Genomic DNA, 23,734 nt, shown 5'->3' with positions numbered 1-23,734 from the left:
GATCTTATTTCTTTTGTGTCTGGAGCAGCTGAGATTTTGCAATCATCACTGAAGCTGAAGCTCTGGTCTCTTAGCTGGCGAGAAAAATTGGGCTATATCCACAGAGGGCTGCAGTCTAGCAGATTGATCCCTGATAATTAGGAGAAAAAGGACCACACATAGCAGCCAGGGGTTACATAGAGTGCTCTAAGGAATACCACAACTTCACACATACTCAAAGTCTTCCCTGCAAAGCACTCTACAGCCTGTCTAATCCCAGCAGAAGTTAAGTGACTGGAGGAATGGGGTGGAAATCATCAAATTAAAAGTAATAAATAACTAAAGTCTACTGTTGCCTGGCCACTGAAAGAACTATTTACAGGCATATCTGCGGGAAGAGGAAAACAACTGGGCAGGATCCTTTCCTTTTATTGGACAAGTGACAAAAACGTTGCTTTACTCCTGTCTCCATCTACTTGTAGGCAGACCTGTACCCATTATCCTGGATGATATAAGGGAACATAGAATTATTTTCTTCTCACTCACTGTGGTCCATCAGCCCTCAGTTGTCTGTCTGTATACATTTCTATTTGCAACAAATGGCAGTGAATCATCTAATATCACAATGGGATACATTAAAGTAATTTAGATAAACAGGGATTCAGATGAACATGAAAACTTTAGTATACAGTAAATGGGAGCATAAGAGGTGGGGGGTTTCAGATCATCCAGGTTCACTTTGCTTCTGTAGTTCTGATCCAGGTACAGTGAATGGAATGTGAATCAAAATATCTTTTTTTTCCAGATATGCATCCGAAGATTTGATTTTTCATTAAAAAATTATGATAATTGGTTTATTTACCTCTGATGTCATATTCCCTCACAAGAAATACACCCAGTTAGAGCTGGGTGAATTTTTTTAGCTAAAGCTTTACATGCAGATTCAGGTCAACTGAAACATTTCACAGATTTGTGTCAAATTCACTGAATTGTTTTGCTTGAAAAACAAAGAAAAAATTCCCTGCTCCTCTCCAAAAATCAAAACATTTTGTGTCGACATTCTCAAAAGAAAGTGTTTTGATTTTAAAGGACTGTTTGTTTGAAATTTGCTTCAATTTTAAGTTAAAAAACGAAAAAGTGTTGAGTTTGACCCATAATTATTTTTTTTCTTTGATTTGGCCACTGAATCAAAATAACTATTGTTTGCATAGCTCTAATAATAATAATCATAAGCCCAACACAGATCTGTTCATAAGGCGACAGGAAAAAGTTGGGGTTAAAGATGGATCGTAATGGCAATGAACAAGGAGAAACATTGATCCTAGGTACTCACAGGATCCCTATTACTGCAGTATCTGAGTACCTTATGAGCTTTAATGTGTTTATCCTCACAAACACCCCTATGAAGTATGGAAGTACTATTTATCCCCATTGTACAGATGGGGAATGGAAGCACAGAGAGAGATACTGACTTGTTCAAGGCCACATTGTGGCAAAGTAGGAAATTGAACCCAAGTCTTTGGAGTGGCTCGTGCCCTAACCACTGATCCATCCTTGTGCTCTGTAGAGCAACAATGCATTTATCCTAGCAGTCAAATTTTCCCCCTCATACAGTATATTACAGCACATTAGGGTTCAGTTAACACCACAAATCACTTGAACTTTGTTGTGTTTATTATAATGCCTCACAAACCCCAGGATTTATGTATAGCCCTTAGTTTGCAGATTTGGCCTGAAAATACATTGCAAGATTCTGATGAAACCATAAACACACTTTTGTGACCATTGCTCATTATGATGTTGTCAGAACCATTCAGTGCAATCATAGCCTTGCATTTCATAGTTTTCTGCCATTAATCTATACTATTTTAATCTCATACCTCAAGTGCTGTTCTGAACTGCCCTGCTGCTACTGCATACTTCTTTTGTCTATAGCAAGTGCTGGCATCTTTTAAGGCTACCTGAAGCCATTTGTCAATCTGTGGCAGAAAGCTGAAATTAGGTGCACTCAGAGAGTCTACTATTTCAACATCTCGACACGTTGATTGTGTGCTGGTAGACGCCATGGACCCAACGAACTCATATGTAATATCCTCCTCATCAATGTAGACCAACTTTATTTCCACATCCATTAGACTTTTCAGAGGAATATGAGGCAGAGGCATTATGGCTAACTGATTATCAAGCTCTAACATTCTTGCCTCTTTTTTCACAGCTGGCTTTTCTTCACTCTCTAATTTCCGTTTAAATCTTGCTCTGTCTAAATCATGACTTTGTTTTTCCTTGCCGTTCTTTGCCATTTTTATTCTCTCCATTACATTTTCTACTGCTGTTTCCCCGGGGTGTTTTTTCACCTCTTGCAATGCTTCCAGAATATCATTCAGTTTGTTGGCTGCTACGGTTCGCTCCCTACTAGCATTTGCTTTTGGGGAGGTTTCATTTTGGCACACCGTTTTTATGATGTTCCCCAAACCTGTGTTGCTTGCTGACTCCATGACTCATTGAAGAAAGCAGAACGTCCTATGAGAAAATGTGGAAAGGTTTAGAATTCTAAACTGCTGCAAAGTAAGCAATGCAAGTAAGTGGCACCATTACCAGTCAACATTCACCAGCAGTTAGCACACAGCTTATCAGAGACTGCATAGTTATTCTGTGCATATGGCAATAAATAAGGTGTCAGATACTGTTTGGCAGCTGTTGGCAAAGGGTATCTTTTTAATGGTGACATCAGTGTCTCTGTATCTTACATAGATGACATGCAAAAAACTGCAGCTTTCATAGATTCTTATTTAGGGCTCACGGAAACAAAAATACTAAGGACTAGATTGCAATTTGGGCTGTATCTTTGTGACAAAATCTAGTCCTAAATTGTTATTAGTAAATACAGAGTCCTAGGGCTTAGCCCTCAGACCCTTCAGTGGGAGCTTCTGATGCAACAGGAATGGAAGAGTCAGGTCCTTCATCTCAGAAGGAATCATCTGTGGTTGATTGACCCACAATGCACACTTTCATGGACTGCCCAAAGTCATCTCAAGAGAAAACCATCACCTGATTTTCAGGCATTGAGGTAATGGGAGCTGTGGGATGTTTGACAAAAATCAGACCATGGAGGGCATTAGAGAGGAGTCCTAACTGCACATTTCCAAGATGGATCCTAATGTGAGCCAAGTCTGAGATCATTCACATCTGGGCTGATGGTTCAGGCTCATCTCATGTATAGAGACTCCACAGGTTACCCTGAGTTTTGAGGCACATATTGCTATTAAAAAACATAAAAGCCGAAAGGTCCAATTCTGTACTCCATTTTGATGGCATTAAAGAGGCATCAAACCAGCATAACAGAATGCAGAATCAGGCTCAATCTTCATCTCTGCGTTACTTTTCTCAGAAAGAGAGAGGTGGCCTGAACCGTATTACAAAGCTGACTGCTAGCTTGCATAATAGACTTCAGATTCAATTTTTTTCCCCATTCACAGCTGCCTCTTCTGAACTCAGTCTAGAAGTGTGGGAGGCAGAAGGAATGTTTTTCATTTTTCAATTTATTATAAGAATCTTAATTGTGGTAGGTTTAATGGCGACTGTCTTTCAGAATGGCTTGTTAAGCAGAAAGGTTTGGCCTCTAACCTCGCATTACAGTTAAACAATCTTCTACATATTTAAAGTGCTTAAATACAAGTACAGATTGTACGAATGATAGTTACAAAACAGATACAATGATTTGTTTGGGCAAAAACAGATTTTAAAATATTACACACAGCAAACTTTTTCACCTTTGGTAAAGGTCTCCATTGAGTATGATGGGGCTTATTGCAGGCACCGGAAATATGTCTGTGGACACCATCGCACAGTGATCCATCAGATTCACTATTTAGAGCAATGTGCATTTGAAAAAGAAAAAGAGAAAAGTGATCGGAGAAAACAGGTGGAGGCATTGTAGGCCACATGAGACCATGTTTTTTGTCAGTCCCAGTGTAAAACAGGAGTTCCAAACCTTTGTCATGTTGTGACCCACCTGATCATCCTAGGCCTCCTCTCATCTAGCTCGGATCTAACTGGGACCCCTCTCCTATTTCACAGTATTGGAATAGCAAGATAGTCACAACCTGCAGACATCTGTTCCCAACCTCCAGGTTGAGAATTCGGCTTTAGAAGAACTGCCTCCAGAAATGCATTTTCAGGCCTCTACAAACACTGTTGATGGGGGAAGCAATATGTTAGAGCCTGATTTAAGGGGATTTCAAAGGCTCTCTGCTGTGATGCACCTAGCACCCACAACTCCCATTGGCTTGAGTTGGAGCTGAAAACACTCAGCACAATCCCGGCTGGATGCCAAAGTGACCATATTTATACCAAGCTTTGGGAACAGCAGCCCCAAGCAGCTGAAGGAAGCTACCCTTGAAATAGGCATCAATTTTATCTGTTTTATAACATGCACCATTTTTCTTTTTTTTTAAGAAACCTGCATAATGACCTAGAATTGTGATTGCGCAATGCTGCCTGCAGTTTTAGATGAAGGGTGACATTCTCAAAAGCTTCTAAGTGATTTAGGAACTTGAGTCCCATTGATTTTCACAGGGGCATGCACAAGGGGGGGCAAGCGCCTCTGGCCCTGGGGCCACAGAGGTGGGAGAGTGAGCTCCTCTGGCCCCAGGACTGTGGGGTGTCACAGAGCTCCTCTGGCCCTGGGGCTGAGGAAGGAGAATGAGCAATTCCGGCCCCCGAGGAAGTGGAGGGAGACAATAGGTGCCCTTCTAGAAGTCTCAAATTTTTATTCCTGTGCATGCTCTGACTTTCAATGAGACCTAAGTCACTTTTGAAAATGGGACTTAGGACTCTTAAGTCACTCAAATTTTCTTAAAAAATGTTGCCTTAAGTGTCCAGCATTTTACTGTACTGTATGGTACTGAGATATGATGGAGCATGACTGAATTACTCCACTGTGTCCCCAAAAAACTCAAAAAACCAAGTGCAATAGGAGTGTTCGTAGTGGCTGTGATGGGAGCAGGATCAGGCTATAGGTGCCATCAGGAACCATCCTTATGAGCAAAGTTTAAAATAACCAAGCACAAAAAAATAAAATAAAAATAAAAATAAAAAAAAGCAGACCACGAGCCTTTCTTGTAAAAATGTAGACTCATATTTTTGCAATCACTGGTGGGGGATTTTTCCACTCTGAATGGTGTCTGAAATGACCCCCATGTATCAGATAGCTCTACACCACCAGCCTCCCCTCCTATTGTATTTTTATGTGTTCGAGTTGATTAACGTGATGTTAAGTTGTACTATGGAAGCACATTATAACTCAGCGGGGATACACTTTAATCACTGCCTCAATAAAGGACACTTTTAGGAAAAAGCTATTAAAAAACCATTATCTTTGTCAGATAAGTATTTTCCCGAAAGACTTTTGTTAAAATGCCCATTCTTTATTTTGGAACAGTTTACTGCAAAACTAGGTTCCTTACAGTATCAAGCAATCTAAAACACAACTTTGGCAACTGTCGAAAGAAAGGGTTTGTATTAAAACCAAAAATAATCTAAAATGCTTATCATGAATCAATGTGAACATAGAGGGGCAACTCATCATCGTTTCCAGAGGGCAGCTCTTCTAAATTTACTTAGTGGACTCTCAAGAATGAGCTTATTTGTGGTGCACAACCAAGAACAGCTTTCCATGTATTTTGGAGTTACTTCTTTCTTGCACGTATACGATAATTCACAGAACTGCCAGGTATCCCAACAAAGCTTTTGTTGGGTTTCTTTGTAATAGAATCAGCCGCTTTCATATGGAAAGGTTTCAATGTTAAAATGTGTTATTTTTACTGAAGAAATCTTATGTCACATAAGTTATCTTTAAAATCTTCTAATTTTAGCTCATTGATTGTTCTGCTCTTATAATGGTTAAGAAGGCCCTCCTAAGAGAAAGTAGCCTACCTAGTAGCCTTCATTCAATGCACCAGTTCTGCTCCTCATGCCTTTTTATTCTGTAACTAGTTAGGTTCTACCTTCAACTCCCTCTTATCATCTGTCATCAGATGAAAACAGCATGTACAGCTAAATCATACTGGCACTTTAGATGGCACCTGTTGTTAAGTTCTATCACTTCTCAGGTGACCCCATTAGTTTCTTCAGAATTTAAACTAAAAAGTTTTTAGCCCTTATAATTACAAAGAACCCTTCTCAAACATGAAATGATACAGTGCTATTTTTCTGCAGCTGCAGACAGAAACAGTGGGCTACATTCAGCATTGACTCAAACAGAATTACACCAAAGATGAATTTGGCCCAGCTGCTCTGACAGAGACGTGAATTGCACTTTGTCATCCAGGCCCTGATCCTGCAAGCAGATGAGAAGTTTGGCCCCAATCTAGCAAAGCAGTTAAGCATGTGGTTAACTTTAAGCACATGAGTAGTCCCATTAAAGACTATGAGACTATTCACGTACCTAGAGGTAAGACCATGCTTATATGTTTTCCAGGATCAGGGCCTTACGCCCAGCATCTTGCAAGTTCAAGCTCCTAAAGAGGACAGTATTTAAATGTCACTATAAACCACAACAGTGACATTAAAATGAGCCAATGTTACATAAACAGATTAAGATTTTTATTTCATGTACCTGCCCATGGTATTTATGTGACCAACAAAATGTAAATAATCTGAGTAGTCAACTCAGAAACCCGATTTTATGCTTCTCTCCATTTGGCCAGAGGCAAATTGGATTGGTTAGAACATTTGCTTCTTTTCTTGTTTTGATATTCTGTCCCTCATTCGAGAGCAGGAAGAGTAGTGAATTTTAGTGGAGGAGAAGTTGTGTGCACATGGGTGTGGATGAATGTGTGTGTGATGCAAAGCCTATCGACGCCAGAGTTGTGTCAGGTCCTTAGTTTTTCTGGCAGTGAGTTCCATGCTCCTGTGCTGGCTACTGACAAGGATCCCTTTCCTGCATCCACGAAAAACTTTTAACCCACATCAAAAGTTATCACCCCTGAGAATCTCAGCAATCTTGAGAGGCAGTGACTCTGCAGGGAGAGGAGATTTTGAGAAAGAATACTTCCAGCCCTTTGAAAGCTCCAAAAACCAAGACTAGAGCACAGAATCTTAGCTATGGAGGAGCACAGAGCTCAGTTTGGGGTGAGGGATAAGGTACAAAGATGATGTTTGTGCTCATCCAGTCCTTGGCTGACTGTGTATTTGTTTTGCTTTTCAAAAGCTCCCAGAAAAAAAAATCAGTCTTACTGAGCAAGGCATCCAAGCTGAGAATTCATCCTGACCTCCATCTTGAGAGAAAAAATGCAGAAATAGAGCTGGACTAATTTTTTAGGGGGCAAATAGTAAATTAACGCAAAAGTGCATTTTTCAGAGCATTGACATTATTAATGAATTCAGGTTGAATTTGCAAATAGTTTTGGGGTTTTTTTTTTATGTCGAAACATTTCATTTTGGCCTTTCCAAAACAAAGTGTTTCAACTTTTCACTTCAAAACAGCATTTTTATTCTGAAAATTAGCAAAATAAAAAGATAGCGAAATAAACATCCCAAATGACCCAAAGCTAAATGAAAACTATGAAGCATTTCATTCAACTTGAAATTAAATGTTTTCATTTTTTTGTTTGAAAAAAACAGAAAATTCAGTTATTAGTTCAAATTGAACTGTGGCTTCTTTTGGTTTTGTTTTAATTTTTCAGTTAGGCCTTAGTTTAAAGAATTTAAACTAAATTTAAGCTAAATTTAAACTAAAATTTTTGTCACTCAGCTGTATTTGGAAATGGCATCTGTTTCTGAGGATTTATCATATTTTTGCCCTTCTGCTGAGCAGTAACACATTTCTGGCGCTTTTCAGAGAAGCTTCCTAGTGGAGGAAACTTCAGTGACATGACATCTGGATATATTCTAACTGTAACTTGTTTATTTACACATTTATACCAGTGCTGGAATAGAAGTCATCACAAACAGCATGCAAGCAATCCCATTTTTCAGGGACCCACTACACCATTGTCATCCCTACAGTTCAGTGACCTACGTTTCAGTTCTCCAAAGTGGGTGCAAATATATAGTACTGTTGCAAAACACATCCAAAGTCCCCGCCCCCACCAAACAGGCTATAAGCTAAACGTCAACTATCATAACTGCAATTGTACCAGATTCCAGATATCCTCATCAGTCCATACCAGGTTTGTCACTTAAAAATAAAGCAAGATATATCTGTGTCAAACTTACAGATATTTTGTCCGTGTGTGTGTGTGTGTGTGCAGACAACAGCTACACTGAGATTCGAACTAGAGATTTTCCCAGTTGACATTTCAATAGGATGACGTCTTAATCACTTCCTTTACTGCTGAAAACCACAAAAGCTTAGGCTGTCTATTGATGACGAAGGTCAACACCTTCTTAGCAGCCCATAAAAGTGAATCTTTCACAATCAGGTTTCAGAATGGCTAAAGATTCTAGCCATTTCTCTAGGCAATGAAGCAACCTAGTTCTTTCATCTTGCTATTTTTATTGTTTGAAAGCCTGAGTCACCTCTCATCTTTTTTATTTTTAGGGTTTTTTTGGGAAAAAAAACTTGAATGTATTTTTTTCCAGGTACTCTATTTCTTTGTGGTAGACATAAGTAATAGCTCATTCTGTGCAAAATCAGAATTCCTTACATTTTTCTTGCTGGAATAAGGGCACACTTGCCATTATTACAGCTGCATTGTCCAGGCTGCTGCAGTGAAGTTTTGTCAGCACTTCCTCTATAAACCACCATTTTAACTTGGATGTAAAAAAACAAAACTGTGCTCTCGGCTAAACCTTGGCATGAGGACTGGTAATTTTTTAGGCTAGTCTGCAGAAAGTTAGCCCTATGTCGCCCATAGCTCTTTGAGGCTTGGAGTATCATTTATTATATGTTTGTATAGCGCAAGGATCGGCAACCTTTGGCACGCGGCCCATCAGGGAAATCCACTGGCAGGCCGGGACGGTTTGTTTACCTGCAGTATCTGCAGGTTTGGCCGATCGCAGCTCCCACTGGCCGCCATTCGCTGTTCCAGGCCAATGGGGGCTGCGGGAAGCAGTGTGGGCCGAGGGATGTGTTAGCGAACTGCAGCCAGTGGGAGCCGCGATCGTCTGAACTTGCAGACATTGCAGGTAAAAAATCTGTCCCAGCCCGCAAGCAGATTTCCTTGATGGGCCATGTGCCAAAGGTTGCTGATCCCTGCTGTATGCCATTATCCAAATCATTTATGAAGATATTGACTAGAACCAGATCCAGGACTGATACTTGTGGGACTCCACTCGATATGCCCTTCCAGCTTGATTGTGAACCATTGATAACTCTCTCTGAGTATGCTTTTCCAACCGGTTGTGTACCCACCTTACAGTAGGTTTGTCTAGGTTATTTTTATCTAGTTTGTTTATGAGAAGTTCATCTGAAACAGTATCAAAAGCCTTACGAACCTCAGGGTATATCACATCTACTGCTTCTCTCCTATCCACAAGGCTTCTTATCCTATCAAAGAAGGATATTAGATTGGCTTGATATGATGTGTTTTTGACAAATCCATATTAACTGTTATTTATCAGCGTATCTTCTTGGTGCTTACAAATTGATTGATTGATTATTTGCTTCTTTATCTTTCTGGGTACAGAAATTAAGCTGATTGGTCTGTAATTCCCTGGGTTGCCCTTATTCCCCTTTTTACAGACAGGTAGTATATTTGCCCATTTCCAGTACTTTGGGCTCTCTCCCATGGTTCACAAATTCACCATATCACTGTTGGGCCATCATCCTCCTTACCAGGAAAGGCATCCTGACCCAGAGAGAGAAATGATGACATCACCACCTCCATTGGCTTTGTCTGAATTCTGAACAGCTCCTGCAATGTGAGATGTGGTTTCCTGGTTCCATTCCCTCATAAGTTCTTCTCCTTCTGCACCTTATTTCCTAACTTTCACTTTTTGACTTTTGTTTGGTGTAGTTGGCCAAAATTGCATGTTTTGCAACACTGCTGTGAACCAGTGGCCAGTGAGGCAGCTAAAAGTACCACCCTAAACAGCCCAGTGCTGGTACAAATTTGCCAGGTCTTGGAGTGGTCAATCAGACCACGTGCTGTGCCTATAGTTCTCCATCAGCAAGGTTGCAAGTCAGCAGCAGTGACAAAAGCTGCATTTTCTATCTTTGCAATTCTTTTCTGTCTCCTTTGATGTGTTTGACCTTTTTTGTCTTAAAAAAAAACAGGATTGAACCCAATCACAACAAAAGTAACAACACTAAGATTGTCTGGAGCAGATAACTTCTTCTCTTTTTGCAAAAAAGGGACAGTTAATACCATTTTAATACACCTCTACCCTGATATAACGTGGTCCTTGGGAGCCAAAAATCCCTACCGTGTCATAGGTGATACCTCATTGTATCAGGGTAGCAGCGGCAGGGCTCTGGCGGTGATTTAAAGAGCCTGAGGCTCCGGCCGCTGCGGGGAGCCTGGGCCCTTTAAATTACTGGCTGAGCCCCGATGCCACAGCTCAGGGTTCCAGTGGTGATTTATAGGGCCTGGGGCTCCCCACAGCAGCTGGAGCCCTGGGCCCTTTAAAGCGCCACCCGAGTCCTGCTGCTGGAGCCCTGGGGTTACCGTGCTATATGCGAACCCGTGTTATATCAGGTCGCGTTATATCAGGGTAGAGGTGTACCACCTAAAAACTCTCCCCAGCTAAAGGTAAAGGGAATAAGTGACAATTTCAGCTCCTCAATTCAAGATGGTAGGGATTGTGGAAGTGAATTCCTCTCTCTATCTGCTAGTAAAAGACTTTCATCAAAAAAGAAGGGAGTAAATACTGCCTAACCATGGGAGAAAGAAAAGAGACAGCAAGAAGGGCATCTCAGCATTGCATGGTGATGTCTTCCTATCAGCACAAAGCCTGAGTGGGATCTGATGCCTGGTTTGCCTTTCCACAAGGGACCAGCAGTTCAACAAAGCAGCAGCAGAGCCGTACAATCTCAGGACCAGAGATATACACAGGGGGAAAATCAGGATGGAAGGGGGAGAGAAAATAGAAATTAAAAAAATATATAAAAAAGAGATTTAACAGCCAATATGGGAAGAAAAGAAGAGAAACCAGAAGTCCATAAAAAAGACCAGTTCTTTGTGTGAGAAACAAGGGTGCATGTGTAGGGTACAAACAGGGAAATAAGCTCAGGGAAATCCTAAATCATGAAGATTTTTCTCATGGCTAGGAGCTGGGAAGGTAGGGCTAGGAGCTCCAGAGATCCTGGTTTTTTTTTACCCCTGGGGCTGGGAATGTGGGTTCTGTGATATTTTCTAATTATGGTAGAAGGCCAGGAAAACAATATAAAAAGGGATTATAAAGAGAACCAGCTGCTATTGGTTAGCAATTACTACTCCACAGAGCAAGGAAGGAGCAAGATAAGAATTGTGGCTCATAGGAGTGTCTGAGTCATAATGTCTTCTGGGTTATTCCTGAGTTGATGCTTTATATGGACCATCTTTTGATCTGAGTTATGCCTAAAGTTTCAAGCCAGCCCTTTATCAAAGATAAAAAAGCCTAACAATATGTAGAAGGACCAGTGAGAACTAACGTCTGATTAATAATAGGCTCAGTTCAAATAATTATGTCCAATCTTTACAAAATATATTGTGCTACTTTAGAGTTAGCTAAAGAACTTCCAATAATGAATGGCACAAAACCAAGTTACAATATTTGTGTGGAGGTTATAAGTTTACTTGAAAGATCAATAACAAAATTATGGAGAAACTGGGGAAAAAGTTTTCCACTGGGACACAGGGAAAGGCTTATGGAATGAGCTGTATATATCACAAAATCAGACAAGCAAAAGAAGAGAGAAGGGAAGACAGAAGACAAGAAGAGCGATCATGGAAAGAAGAAAAGAAGGATGGAGAAGAAAAGATGCAAAGGAAATCAGAAGGAGGGGTCTGAGAAAGAGAAGAAAATGTAAGCCACCCCAGAACTGCCCTCACCTATGAATACATAAGCCAGTTTCAGCTATCCAATGGGCATTCTTCTTTCCAAAATGTCCTCCCATATTATCTTCATTCACTGCATAGGTCTCCCTGACTACATTTAGTTAACTCTAAGGTTCATTTTTTATCTGTTTCACTGGTTGGATTTTTTTTGTTTGTTTTGATTGCTTTGTAACTACTGTATCTGATGTCCCATGCAGAGGTAGTGAAGTGGAAAGAAGAACAGTAAAAACAGCAGAGCAAAATCAAGGGTTGGAACACAGAGCAGCAGACAACAGATGCTGAAAAGCATAATCTGTTCCACAATTGAGAAAATGTTGCAGGAAGGGTCCATGCGGGCCCCAGTCCCTATGTGACAATTAGGAAATCTTAAAGAGTCAGGCCAGATCCTCAATTGCTGCTGTAAATTGGCAACAATAGATTTTTTTTAACCAGCTTTGGATCTGGCCTGGAGTTTCCTGTACACAAATCTGGGAAGAGGGAAGCTGGTGACTCCTGGGAGCTAATCAATTCCTATGTATCAGAAGTTCATTCCTCATAGAAAAGCATGAGCAAACTATGTCATAACCATAATCCTTGTACTTCAGTCTACAGAATTATGTTGTTTTCTGACAAGTTAGCTGCACAGAACTTCGGGTGCATTCACTGAACAATACAATTTATCCAGAAGCTTCTGCTCAGGTGATCCTTAAAGACAGTATTGGAATTCTTCTGCTTGAGTTAGGCTGGCTAATAAGAATCAAAGTGATAAGTGGTGGGAGGGCACTGAAGCATTCATGCATGTGTAATCAAATGCACACCCACAACCTGGAATTTCCTGATGCCATGAAAAGAAAAGGGATGCAGTGCGACAGGGACTTAAATCGCTGAAACTTTCAAGACAATCTCTAGGCTCAGGTGTCATTCCAATGAGTGATGGTTAAATGACTCAGGTTCCTCATTGACATGACAAGACATTTATCAAAAATAAACATCAAGGTAAAGTGGAGACGTTTATTCTCAAAAACCACAGACTTTTATTCACGTGGAACCGTCTGTGCTAATAATTCATTTTTGTTATAGCAATTAAAGAGCAAGGTCTAAATCCGAGACCCGATGCACTGCTTTATTAAATGGGCTATACGCTAGGGAGGACTGCAAGTGCTTGTAGGGGGGAAGGGAAGAGTCATCCTGATGATGGAAAAAGATGATTGCTCCTTCCTGCAGCAATAACTACACTTCACTTTAAATTCAGTGGTGGCAAAGAGCAATTAGATTTAAAAGCAGCAGCAGTAAACACAATGGTGCCCGATCTTGACGGAAGCCTCTGAGTACTACTTGATGAAAATAACACAGAATAATAAGGGGACATCAGTGTTTGGTTGAATAATACAACCCAGTAGCAGAACAGATAGAGCGCTCTGTATTTTCAAAGCCCTATGCTAATATAAGCTAATTAATCCCCAGTGCAGCCCCAACCAATACTGCAAGGGGCTGTGCAGCCACCAATCCTGTTGAAAACCAGGGGACTTGAGGTGGCACAGTACCTCAGTCAGGCTGAATTCCTCATTAGGTATGAAATTAAATATTAGTGTTTCCATTTTACCAGTGGGGAAATTGAGGTAGATAAGTGATTTACCCAAAGCCACACAGTAAGTCAATGCCCATGGAGCAACTAGAATACAGGAGTTCCTGGCAAATAGTCCTATGATCAGTCCTACAGATTCATGCTCCTTCTTTAGGCCACCACTGCTTTTTGCCTTGTTATCTTTATGGTAAAGCACTACTTGCTCTTCATCTTAGCTACAATATTTCTGTAGTGATAGAAACTATAGCTACGCAGACTTCAAAGGTTTGGACAAATGATGAAGCATTTAGATAGCTCCCCAGACCTTAGGAGGTCCCAGCTCCTGACTTGCTCTAGCTCCTCTAGCAAATACACAAGATATGCTTATTCCATTCCATGCAGTGTGGAATAACGTCGACTTTGTTTAATAGTCCCTGACAAAAAAAGAAAAGAAACGAAAACCTACATTACACTGGAGATAAGCTTGACAGTGGACATCAGTAATTTAAAGGAAAAAACCTTAGCTATGTCCCGTAATAACAGCATGCAATAATCATAATTATAATTTTTGTGTTTATCTCAAATTAGATTAACCTGACTTTTAATGAGAAATTAGATTTTAATTTTCCCTCACATGACATCATTAAAGTTGCTTGTGTGCTTTAGCTGTGCATTTCCTTACCATAACAAATTTGGATGTCATTTAAAAGTAACTTTAACTCTGAATATCTTGGGGTTATTAGGCTTGTGTTTGTGATGTAATTTTTTTACCCTTAAAATACCATTATATACTCTCAACCTTAACTCCATTATAAAATAGTTTTTCCACAGGAATTTCCTATTTTATTATTATTATTAAAAATGCTGCATGTGAATACAAAATGGGAGACCTAAAGAGTTCTGATATCTTTAATGAGCTTAACTAACAGATTTAAAAGTAGCCATACTTCAACAAAAAAATTTCAAAAACAGACTTCAAAGAGAAACTGCTGAGCTACAATTCACTTGCAAACTTAACACCATCAATCTGGGCTTGAACTGGGTGTGGTTGGCTCACTACAAAAGCAATTTTCCCTCTTTTGGTATTGACACCTCATCAGTTATTAGGAGTGTACCACATCCACCCTAACTAAATTGTCCTTCAACATTGGTTCTCCCTTCTCTTCATGTGCCAAAATATATTTATGACTGTATCTGTAATTTTCACTCCATGCATCTGAAGAAGTGGGTTTTTTAACCCACAAAAGCTTATGCCCAAATAAATCTGTTAGTCTTTAACCTGCCACCGGACTCCTCGTTGTTTTTGTGGATACAGACTAACATGGCTACCCCTCAGATATTTAATGAGTTTATCACAGATGATATTAACCTTTTAAATTACTTTTTATATTTTAATTTTTAGGGCCAGATTCCTCTGGCTGCTTTGCATCACTATGGAGCAATGCAAAACAGTTAGAGCATTATCTCTTTTTCTCTCTCTTTCCATGGATTTTTGTGGCTCTCATTGTTGTAGTATCTGAGCACCAGATTTATAGCTATTTTGCATCAACTGAAACAACACAAACCATCCAGCATGTACTGGCGAATCTGGCCCTTCATTTGCTTACATGCAGCCACATAATTTTTAAGAGCAATGACAGTTGAGGGCCAAGAAATCTATCAATGAGAATTATTAATTTGTGTAGACTCCTCTCCCTGACCCCAATGACTTATCTCAACCAAAAGAAATGCAGTATACTAATTAGCTGGAGAGAAATATGATGATTGGTTGAGCTGCTCTTTTTAAGTCACAGTAGCTCCACTGAACAGTGACCTGAGTTATTGACTTGGCCCTGTATATTGGTCTATAATAATAATTTAGCTTAATTACAACATACTATCTTCAAAAATACCTTATGTATGAGACTTCAATGAGTTTTAACTACCTAAAAATTTTGAAGAGTATGTGACATTCTGTTATGTATATCATTTGGGATAACAATATATAACACAGGGTGTTAAATTCTTTAAACTTCCAATTTAAAATTTAATTTTAACACAGATTTACTTTTAAATTATCAGAAAATTCATTCTGCGCTCATAAAATAAATGCTGTAATTTGGGGGAAGGTACGCTATATTTCCTATACATAATAAGGAATTTGAATCCCCTTTTTAAGTGCAAAACTCAGCCTTAACTTTAAAGCAGATAGAATCTCCCCAAAAATTCCTTCTACATTTTATTTATCTTGCTTAAGGACTGAGGTCACGTTGGTAAAGTACTAAGAAGACTTATACCCTTTTCGCAAACTTTAGTTCAGTATTTCTTTTTTATTCTTTTTCATTAGCCTGCAACTTTTGATGCTGGATTATAGTGTCCTCCTAGAACAATCACAAGCTTCAAGTTGGTCTCTGAGATAGCTCTCTTATTTTTGAAGCTTATTTGGTATTTTACCAGTGGGTTGGTCCTAATTTCTGACCTTAATTCAGTTTCTTCATCTCTCAACAATTGGCTTTCATGGTGATCACTTTTTGATCTCCATGTTCTTGCTTTAGCAGTGTCTATTACCTTCAATGCATTATTTTAAGATTACAAAGATACAAGCAGCAAAGAGTCTTGTGGCACCTTATAGACTAACAGATGTTTTGGAGCATGAACTTTCGTGGGTGAATACCCACTTCGTCGGATGCATCTGACGAAGTGGGTATTCACCCATGAAAGCTCATGCTCCAAAACGTCTGTTAGTCTATAAGGTGCCACAAGACTCTTTGCTGCTTTTACAGATCCAGACTAACACGGCTACCCCTCTGATACTTGAATGTTACAAGAACATTAGTTCTTTTCTCTCTCTTTACCGAATACTGCAGTCATCTTGGTTTGGTCATACACATCTAAAGAACAGGCTGACATAAAACGGCATTGTAGGTTTCCTATTTATACTGGAAACCTTCCTACCAAGTACACATTTTCTATATGTATGCATTAATGCTGATTTAAATGTTCCTTCTACTTCCATTAAAAAATAAACAAACTTAGGGGTTGCAATGGACTCTCGTGCCTGTGTTTATCATATTAAATATATGGTTAGTCCTTGCTTTTATCTTCTACCGACTGCTGCTGGAACAAAGCCAATGCTGTCACAGACTAATGCTGATGCTGTAGTCCATGCTTTCGTAACCTTTAAGTTAGACTACGGTAATGTTTTATTTTACAACCTCCCTGAGAAAATTCTGCAAGGCTCCAATGGGTGCAAGATGTTGCAACCTGAATATTAACTTGCAATAAGGTGACTCAAACTATTACACCAGCTGAGAGGGAATTACATTGGTTCCCTCGTTCAGTATCCAAATGATTTTAAAACTGCCAGGAGAACCTGATAGTGTATGGTAATGCTATATTTGGGACCACGGTATCACAGTTGTTGCCAAAGCATGACTTTTATTGCTCTAGATCTTCCAAGCTGTTCTATTGGCTACTGCAAAATTCAGGTTTAAAAAGGAGCAGGTGCTTTCATTGCTGTGTATCCTGAAATACACATACAGGTAATTTATGATCAGAAACCCAAACTGCTGAATTAAGAGACCATTTTCAATTTAAATTTGATCTTGGATTATTCTTTTTTAAGAAGATGTTTTGCTTTTTTGTATCACATTTTATTGGAAAGCTCTGTAAAATGAGTGTTCTTCTCAGGGCTTTATTTTATAAGATGGATATGAATGATGGAGTGGTATGATTAGCTGATGTCAGTTCCTAGTCACCTATGTAGCTTTATTCAGTTGCATAGTTCAAAATTATTTAGTTTAGTCCCCCACCGTCATATCAACATGCTCTGAAAAGAGGGAAAGTTATCGGACCTGATTCTCAGTTACTTGGTCCTTGCACTAGTGTCACACCCCAATGGCCCCCTCCCTCAGGGAGTCCCCGGGGAAGGCAAATCAGCATTGTATGTGGCTAACACTGTTGCAAGCATCACAAAGCATTTTGGGGACGGTCAAAGGTGTGTGAGTGGGGAATGGAAGATTCCTTTGCAGGAGTACGAGAGACCAAGGCGGGCGGGGGGGGGGGTAGGGGAGAGAAGAGGAGAAAGAAAAAGCAGAGCACGGGTTAAGTCGGCACTTTAACTAACTCCGTGTGAAGGTAAGATGCTGGCCCTGGCCCTAGATCATGGGCTCAATGAGAAATCTACAGACAAAAAAATCTACAGCTGCCCAGTCGTGAGAAGAGGAGAACTAAGTGGAGCAGAGCTGCAAAGATAGCAGCGAAAACAGAGCGAATGAGGTGGTGATGGTGAAGGCCAACAGAAGGGAAAACAAATTCTCCAGAGCCAGTGTGTTTTGGGCAGCCGAGAAGGCCACAGCAAGCCAGTTTGGACTGGCACAAAGAGCACCAGAAGCAGAGGTCCCTGAGTGGAATAACCTCCCCTGGCAGGAGCCCAGGACATAAAACCTTCCTGAGAGCTGGAGAAACTTGGAGATTACAGAGGATTCCCCGGACAACCTGGGCCCAGGACAGCACTCCTGTCCACCCCTCCTCCCTCTTCTTCTTACGTTACACCCAGGCCTGGCCAGTTTTGGTTAGTGTGTGTGAGTATAAAAGTAGGTCAGGGCTTTGGGCTCTAATGCTTTCTTTCTTCCCCTGAGTGACGTGGGAGAGTTCCCAGCACTCTCTGCTGTTATTTAATTATTTTTATCAATAAAACTTAAAAATCTAGACACTTGATGTGTTTCATCATCTCCTCCCCCAACGATCCTGTGGTGTCAGCCTGATCAACTGACGCTCCAGGCAGATTGGTAACAAAAATCTGTCACAATACGGGCAGAAACAGGGTGAGGATGGTGGCAGTTTCCTTTGTGCCGCCTCTGTTCTGGGACTCTTCAGAGCCCTACTGCTACATTTTATATTCTGCTTCCTCTGGTCCCCTGTGGGCCTTGTAAAGCAGAGAACAACTAATGCAGTGCACTGACCACACCTTCCTCCCTGCCTCTGACATACCCCCATCCCCATGTGCTACGATCGAGGAGCAGAATTAGCCAGCTCGGCATCAGTCAAGGTCACCCCCTGCACAGTGGTGCTCCTTATGCTGCAGAAAGTCTGAAGGGGTCTTAGTGTAACTGAGAATGTAGCCCATATTTTTTTTTCCAGTTCCTGATATGTTGCATTAAAAGAAATTGCTTTAGTGTTGGACAGGGAGAATTTTTTAAAAATGAGATATCATTTGCTATCCTCCAAATGGCTGTGTCTACAGAGGTACAGTAAATGCAAAGGTTTTAAGCAGCAAGGCCAAACTAAAACCACTGTGAATCCAACCCTTAGCCATTTCCACCATGAAACAAGCACAATATGAGCGGATGCTGGAATTAAATAAAAAAAAAAGAGGGGGAAAACTAAGCACAAAGACAGGAGATTCTTAGTGGAGCTTGCTTCAGACACTGGCTTCTCTTTAAATTCCTGCTGCAACTGCAGTTACATTATTTTCAAAGCAGCAACAAAGGCACAGCAGCTTAAGTGCTACTCTGTAGCCTAGTTACAGAAGAACTAAGGAGCCTACAAGATCCAAAGGCTTACAGGGTTTTTATATACTGCACATTTTGAAAGATTTGTAATAAATATTTGAATTAGAGTGGGCACAGTTAGTCTTTATTTTTTGTTAAAGTGTTAGATAAGATTTTACTATATCAAGCATGTATTCCCTATGGTGTTAAAAACTAACACCCGGACACAGGCTGAATTTTACAACTGTGAGTAGGCCCATTGACTTCCATAAAGTTAAGCATGTGCATGAGTGTTTGCAGGATCAGGGCCTATATTTACAGTGGAGTAATACCATTGGAACCAGTAAAACCTTTTTAACTGTACCCACTGCACACTCTTTTAAAATAGTGTATATGGGTGGGATTTTCTCGTTGTTGATTTAACTCTGCTTTCATTGAAATCAACAGCAAAATTCTCATAGACTTCAATGGGAGCAGAGTTAATGGTTTTAAAAAATCCACTCTCTGTGTAACTGGTGATTTTTCATAATGTGTGCCCCATCCTGCAGCCCAAGCATGCCAAATTCACATGAAATCAAAAGAAGTTTGAAAGCATTAGAAAAAGTAAAGTGCAGTATGGACAGGATAAAGGAGGAATTAGATTTGGCAATGTAATGGTTTATACAAAAAGTATATAATATAACCGTGATGATTTTATGGCAAGTCTCGCCATATTTTGAGTGCTTCCTGAGGCCCCAGTGATTCGATGAGAAGCTCAGCTTTCATTAAAAAAGAAAAAAAAAACACCCCTCAAGGTTGCAAAGAAAAGCTTGCAAACGTGACCCAAGTGCAACGTAAAGGCTCAGAAACCAGAAGGCAAAGAAAAAGACTGCAAATGTATTATTTTTTTTTAATCTCATGATTTTTTGGAGCTTGGGTAATGATTTGTATTGCTTAGGAGTAGCAATACTGGATGAGGAAGGATGGTTTTGTGGTTAAGGCTGTGGACTGGAGTAATAACCAGGAAATCTGTGTTAGCCCAGCTCTGCTGCAGATTTCCTGTGTAGCTTTGGATAACTCACGTGGTCTCTTTGTCCCTCAGAGAGATAATAATGTTTCCCTTCTTCACCAGGGTGCTGTAAGAATAAACTTATTAATTCTTGTGAAACACTAAGGTATTAGGATAATGAGTGCCATTGAAAAGCCGATAAATGAATAAATGTATCTTCACTCATTAGCCCAAGAAAGCTCTGCTTTGTTTCAAGCTGTGATTACCGAAAAGGCTTTATCATGTATTTTTTCAGTAAACAAGCTGACATTAAGTGGCAATATTTTAAGATTAGTTGTCATGCATTCTTTAAACTTTACTGGAAAAAAGTTTCATTTCATTTGCAGATTATATTTCCCCCAACTATAAAACAGACTGGTGAACCATGGGTTTGGATATTAGATTTAGAACGTGTTATTAAATTTACTGAGAAAAAGGAAGCCCAATGAGATAAAAATCAAAATGTCTGAAAAATATATTCTTTTCACTGGCCTGGAGTCTCATGTTCCTTCTCTTCTTCTCCATAGCAGTGAAATGTGGCAGGAATTCTCCTAGCTCCCAAAATTCCAGCTGAGGCCCTGATCCTGTATTTGTATCGGCACAGGCACAAGGATACATCCATGCAGAACCACTGGTGGGATCGGGGCCTAATGTCATTAAATCCACTTCTGTGCAGAGCGATTATGTGTGCTTAATATATTTATCATCATCCCAGTAGCACACGGAGGCCCCAGCTGAGATCAGGGCTACATTGCGCTAGTACATACACATAGTAAGATTCTACCCCCAAAAGTTTACAATCCAAATATATAAAACAGAGAAAGGAAGTATTATTAACCCCATTTTACTGAAGGGGAACTGAAACCCAATGAGATGCAAGTGTCTTGCTCGTGGTCACAGAGAAAGTCAGCAGCAGAGATGGGATTGAATTCATGTCTTCTGCATCCTCATCCAGCTACTTACTCATATTCTTCCTCTCTAAGGAAGACTTCCTCCCCAAAGGCTGGTGAGCCAGCCCAACCCAGTCGGGGTGTGGGGACCCTTCCTAGCTCAATAACTTTGTCCTTGAGGAGACAATGTTTTGCAATTGGAACATGCCAGACCTGATGGAACAGACCCTTCCTCCTCAGGGGAAGTTTGTTTACCCTGCCCCGCTATCCCATCACTGGTCTCAGCACAGAGCAGGAGCATTTACCCACCTTGAATTACCCATCCCGTGGGCCCAGGCAGAGAGATTCACAGATCAATAGGATTGTATGACATCTTCACTCCCTTCCCACCTGACCTCCCCCAAATATAAATGTTAAACATTTTTTTACAATAGCATGTTTATTGCTCATTCCCTTGATGAAATGCTAAATGCTGCACACATTTAAATCTGTGTGGGTGAACTACAATTAGTAATGTTAACATTAATCTTTATAGAGTGCCATAAGTATATACAGCATTTAGGGAACACATAAAGAGACAAAGTCCCTGCCTCTTCTAACTCAAATGAACAGGACTCATGAGACAACAGATTAAAAAGCAGCAGTAGAGAAAGGCTCATCATATGGATATTTGATCCAATGCCTCAGTACTGCACATTTGTTCAAAAAAACATTTCAGAATAGGTTACACGGAGAAATCAAACTCACAAACATCAGTTTTAGTCCTGTTTGAATCCATCCCCTGACATCCTCATTACTTACAAGCCTTATTGTCAGAGGTAAAAAGGTGAATGAGGCAGCACAAAGAAGATACAACAAACAAGAACAAATAAGACCTAAAGTCTCAAACAGAACAATAAATGCACCAGATTGTTACAAACCAAGCAGCTGAATTATTAACTCCACCTACCAGGAAACTTGCTTTTGGTGCTACCTCTGAGCAGCTCCTCCAGCTGTGTCCTGGGTGTGGCCCTGAGCAGCACCTGCACCAGCTGAACCCAGAGAGGTTTGAAACAAGACTTTCTATCCACATCTCTGGCTCTGCTGGGCTTCAGCATATGGAGCAGTGGCACTAGGAACAGAGAGACTGGGCTGGCGAGGGGATCTAAGGTAGCAAGAAGGGTGAGGAAGAGAAATGCAGGTAACCACCGGTGCAGTTGGGTAGACAGTGAGAAGGAATGTGGATGGCTCAAAGGAGGAATAGTGGGTGACCCAGCCAAGTGTGGAGGGATGAGGGTGAGAAATCCTGGGAGAGAGAATGCAATAATCAGAGAAAAGAGAGAGAGAGAGAGAATTGACTGAAGATGGAAGGAGATGGAGAGATGGAAGGAGAAGGCAAGAGAGAAACAAAAAGGGGGACAAAGAAAGGAGGCTTCTGCCCATTCCTCCCAACCCCTTCAAAGTTAGTAAATGTAATTTTTACTTAAGTGACCCTGATGGGAGCAGGTGCAGGAGAGAGTTTGGGGAACCCTCTTGATGTGCCCAGGGAGATGGCAGCACTGGGTGGAGCCTGATTTTAGACAATGAAGGGAACAAGGGAATGGCTGGGGTCTTGGTGGGGGAGGAGAGGAGGCAGCTTGGAAGAAAGTTTTAGTTTCTTTTTATTGCTGCAAATTTAGGTGATTTGGAAAGAGAGAGAAGCTTCCCATTCCCAAGCCTTTTCTTTTGTTGGGTGAGTGGGGAAGGAGAAAGAGGGTGTGGCTTGCTATACTGCAGATATGAGCCTTCTCTAGTTCTCTTTTAGTGTGTCTCTGTGTGGTAAGGGGAGAGCTACGGGTCATTTTCCCCAGCCAAATCAAAGTAAAATGAACCTTCATAAGGGAAAAGATCAGAGGTTAGCTTGCCCCAACCTTATATAAACATCCTCTCCCTGCAGCTGAATGAATTATCACCCAGAGTGGACACTTTAACCATGGAAACTTACTTTGCAGTAGCTGCAGCTCCCCTAGCTGTAACCTGGGTATGGCCCCTAAGTGGCAGGTGGAACCCAGAGGGGTTTGAAACATTACATTCCATCCATTCCTCCTGCTCCGCTGTGGGGGGTAGGGCTCCAGAGCACAGAGCAGTTGGAGAGGAAAACAGCTAGCAGCAGCATCTGAAACAGCAAGAAGGAAGTGGAAGACCAGGGTGGCTAGAGGTTTCTGTGGGGTGGAAACCCATAAGCCTCCCTACTACGACCTATAGCCCTATCACCATGTTGACGGAGGTCCTCCAATTCCTAGTTATGGCCCCATGACCGGAAAACAAGTTGCCAGATCAATACAGATCTAAACTAGTGTGTTCTCCCTCAGACCATATTGCAAGGCATAAACAATGATTTACATTACTTGTTCATAATACTGGGCCTGTGGTGGGGTACTGAGAGCTAAAGTCCAATAAAAGTTGTTTGTTGGGAGTGATATGCTATACATCCTATAATTGCTTGCAGGGATCTGAGCCAGGCTTATAACAAGCTCTTTCCCTATGTTTCTCTGCTTTCCTGACTCTGTTAACAAAAATACCTGAAACAGAAGGAAGATTTGAGGAGGTACCATACACGGTGCAATATCCTGCATGCCCCCAAATTTTCTGACCAGCTCTAATGTTTGGTACTGTATGCTGAAAGGAGGAGGACGTGGACTAAACCTAATCTATGGTGGCAGGGGGTTCTGCAGTCCAAAGTCGTTCTCTGACAAAGAATGCTCGCAGAGACCTGAAGGGTTCATCCTGGACTCTGTCCTTTTGCGGATCAAAGGATTCCAGATAGCATGTGAAAAGAGTGGTGGTCACTAAATCAGGCCCTAGCCCAGGGAGTGCTTTGTGAA

The 23,734-nt window shown here is 40.8% G+C and overlaps 1 protein-coding gene across 6 annotated transcripts in view; it reads right to left on the bottom strand.

Annotated features, from left to right (window-relative positions):
- The window catches only part of SPATA16 (spermatogenesis associated 16), a 137,424-nt gene extending 114,514 nt beyond the window's left edge, over positions 1 to 22,910 (bottom strand). For 3 of the 6 annotated variants that reach the window (XM_039486929.1, XM_039486925.1, XM_039486930.1), the window contains exons 1-2: positions 22,855 to 22,910; positions 1,860 to 2,499 (exon numbers count right to left, since the gene is read on the bottom strand). In XM_039486929.1, coding sequence (XP_039342863.1) covers positions 1,860 to 2,474 — 615 coding nt within the window. In that variant the 5' untranslated portion in view covers positions 2,475 to 2,499; positions 22,855 to 22,910. Of the gene's footprint in view, positions 1 to 1,859; positions 2,500 to 3,991; positions 4,119 to 9,417; positions 9,437 to 21,840; positions 21,934 to 22,854 lie in introns of those variants that run through there. The other 3 variants (XM_039486927.1, XM_039486928.1, XM_039486926.1) reach the window with 3 other exon arrangements.
- Positions 22,911 to 23,734: the final 824 nt, after the last annotated feature.

Source organism: Mauremys reevesii, linkage group 9 (genome assembly GCF_016161935.1).
Source record: "Mauremys reevesii isolate NIE-2019 linkage group 9, ASM1616193v1, whole genome shotgun sequence".
Lineage (NCBI taxonomy): Eukaryota > Metazoa > Chordata > Testudines > Geoemydidae > Mauremys > Mauremys reevesii.
Note: the sequence above shows the minus strand (reverse complement) of the source record. Positions and strands in the feature narration are given on the sequence as shown.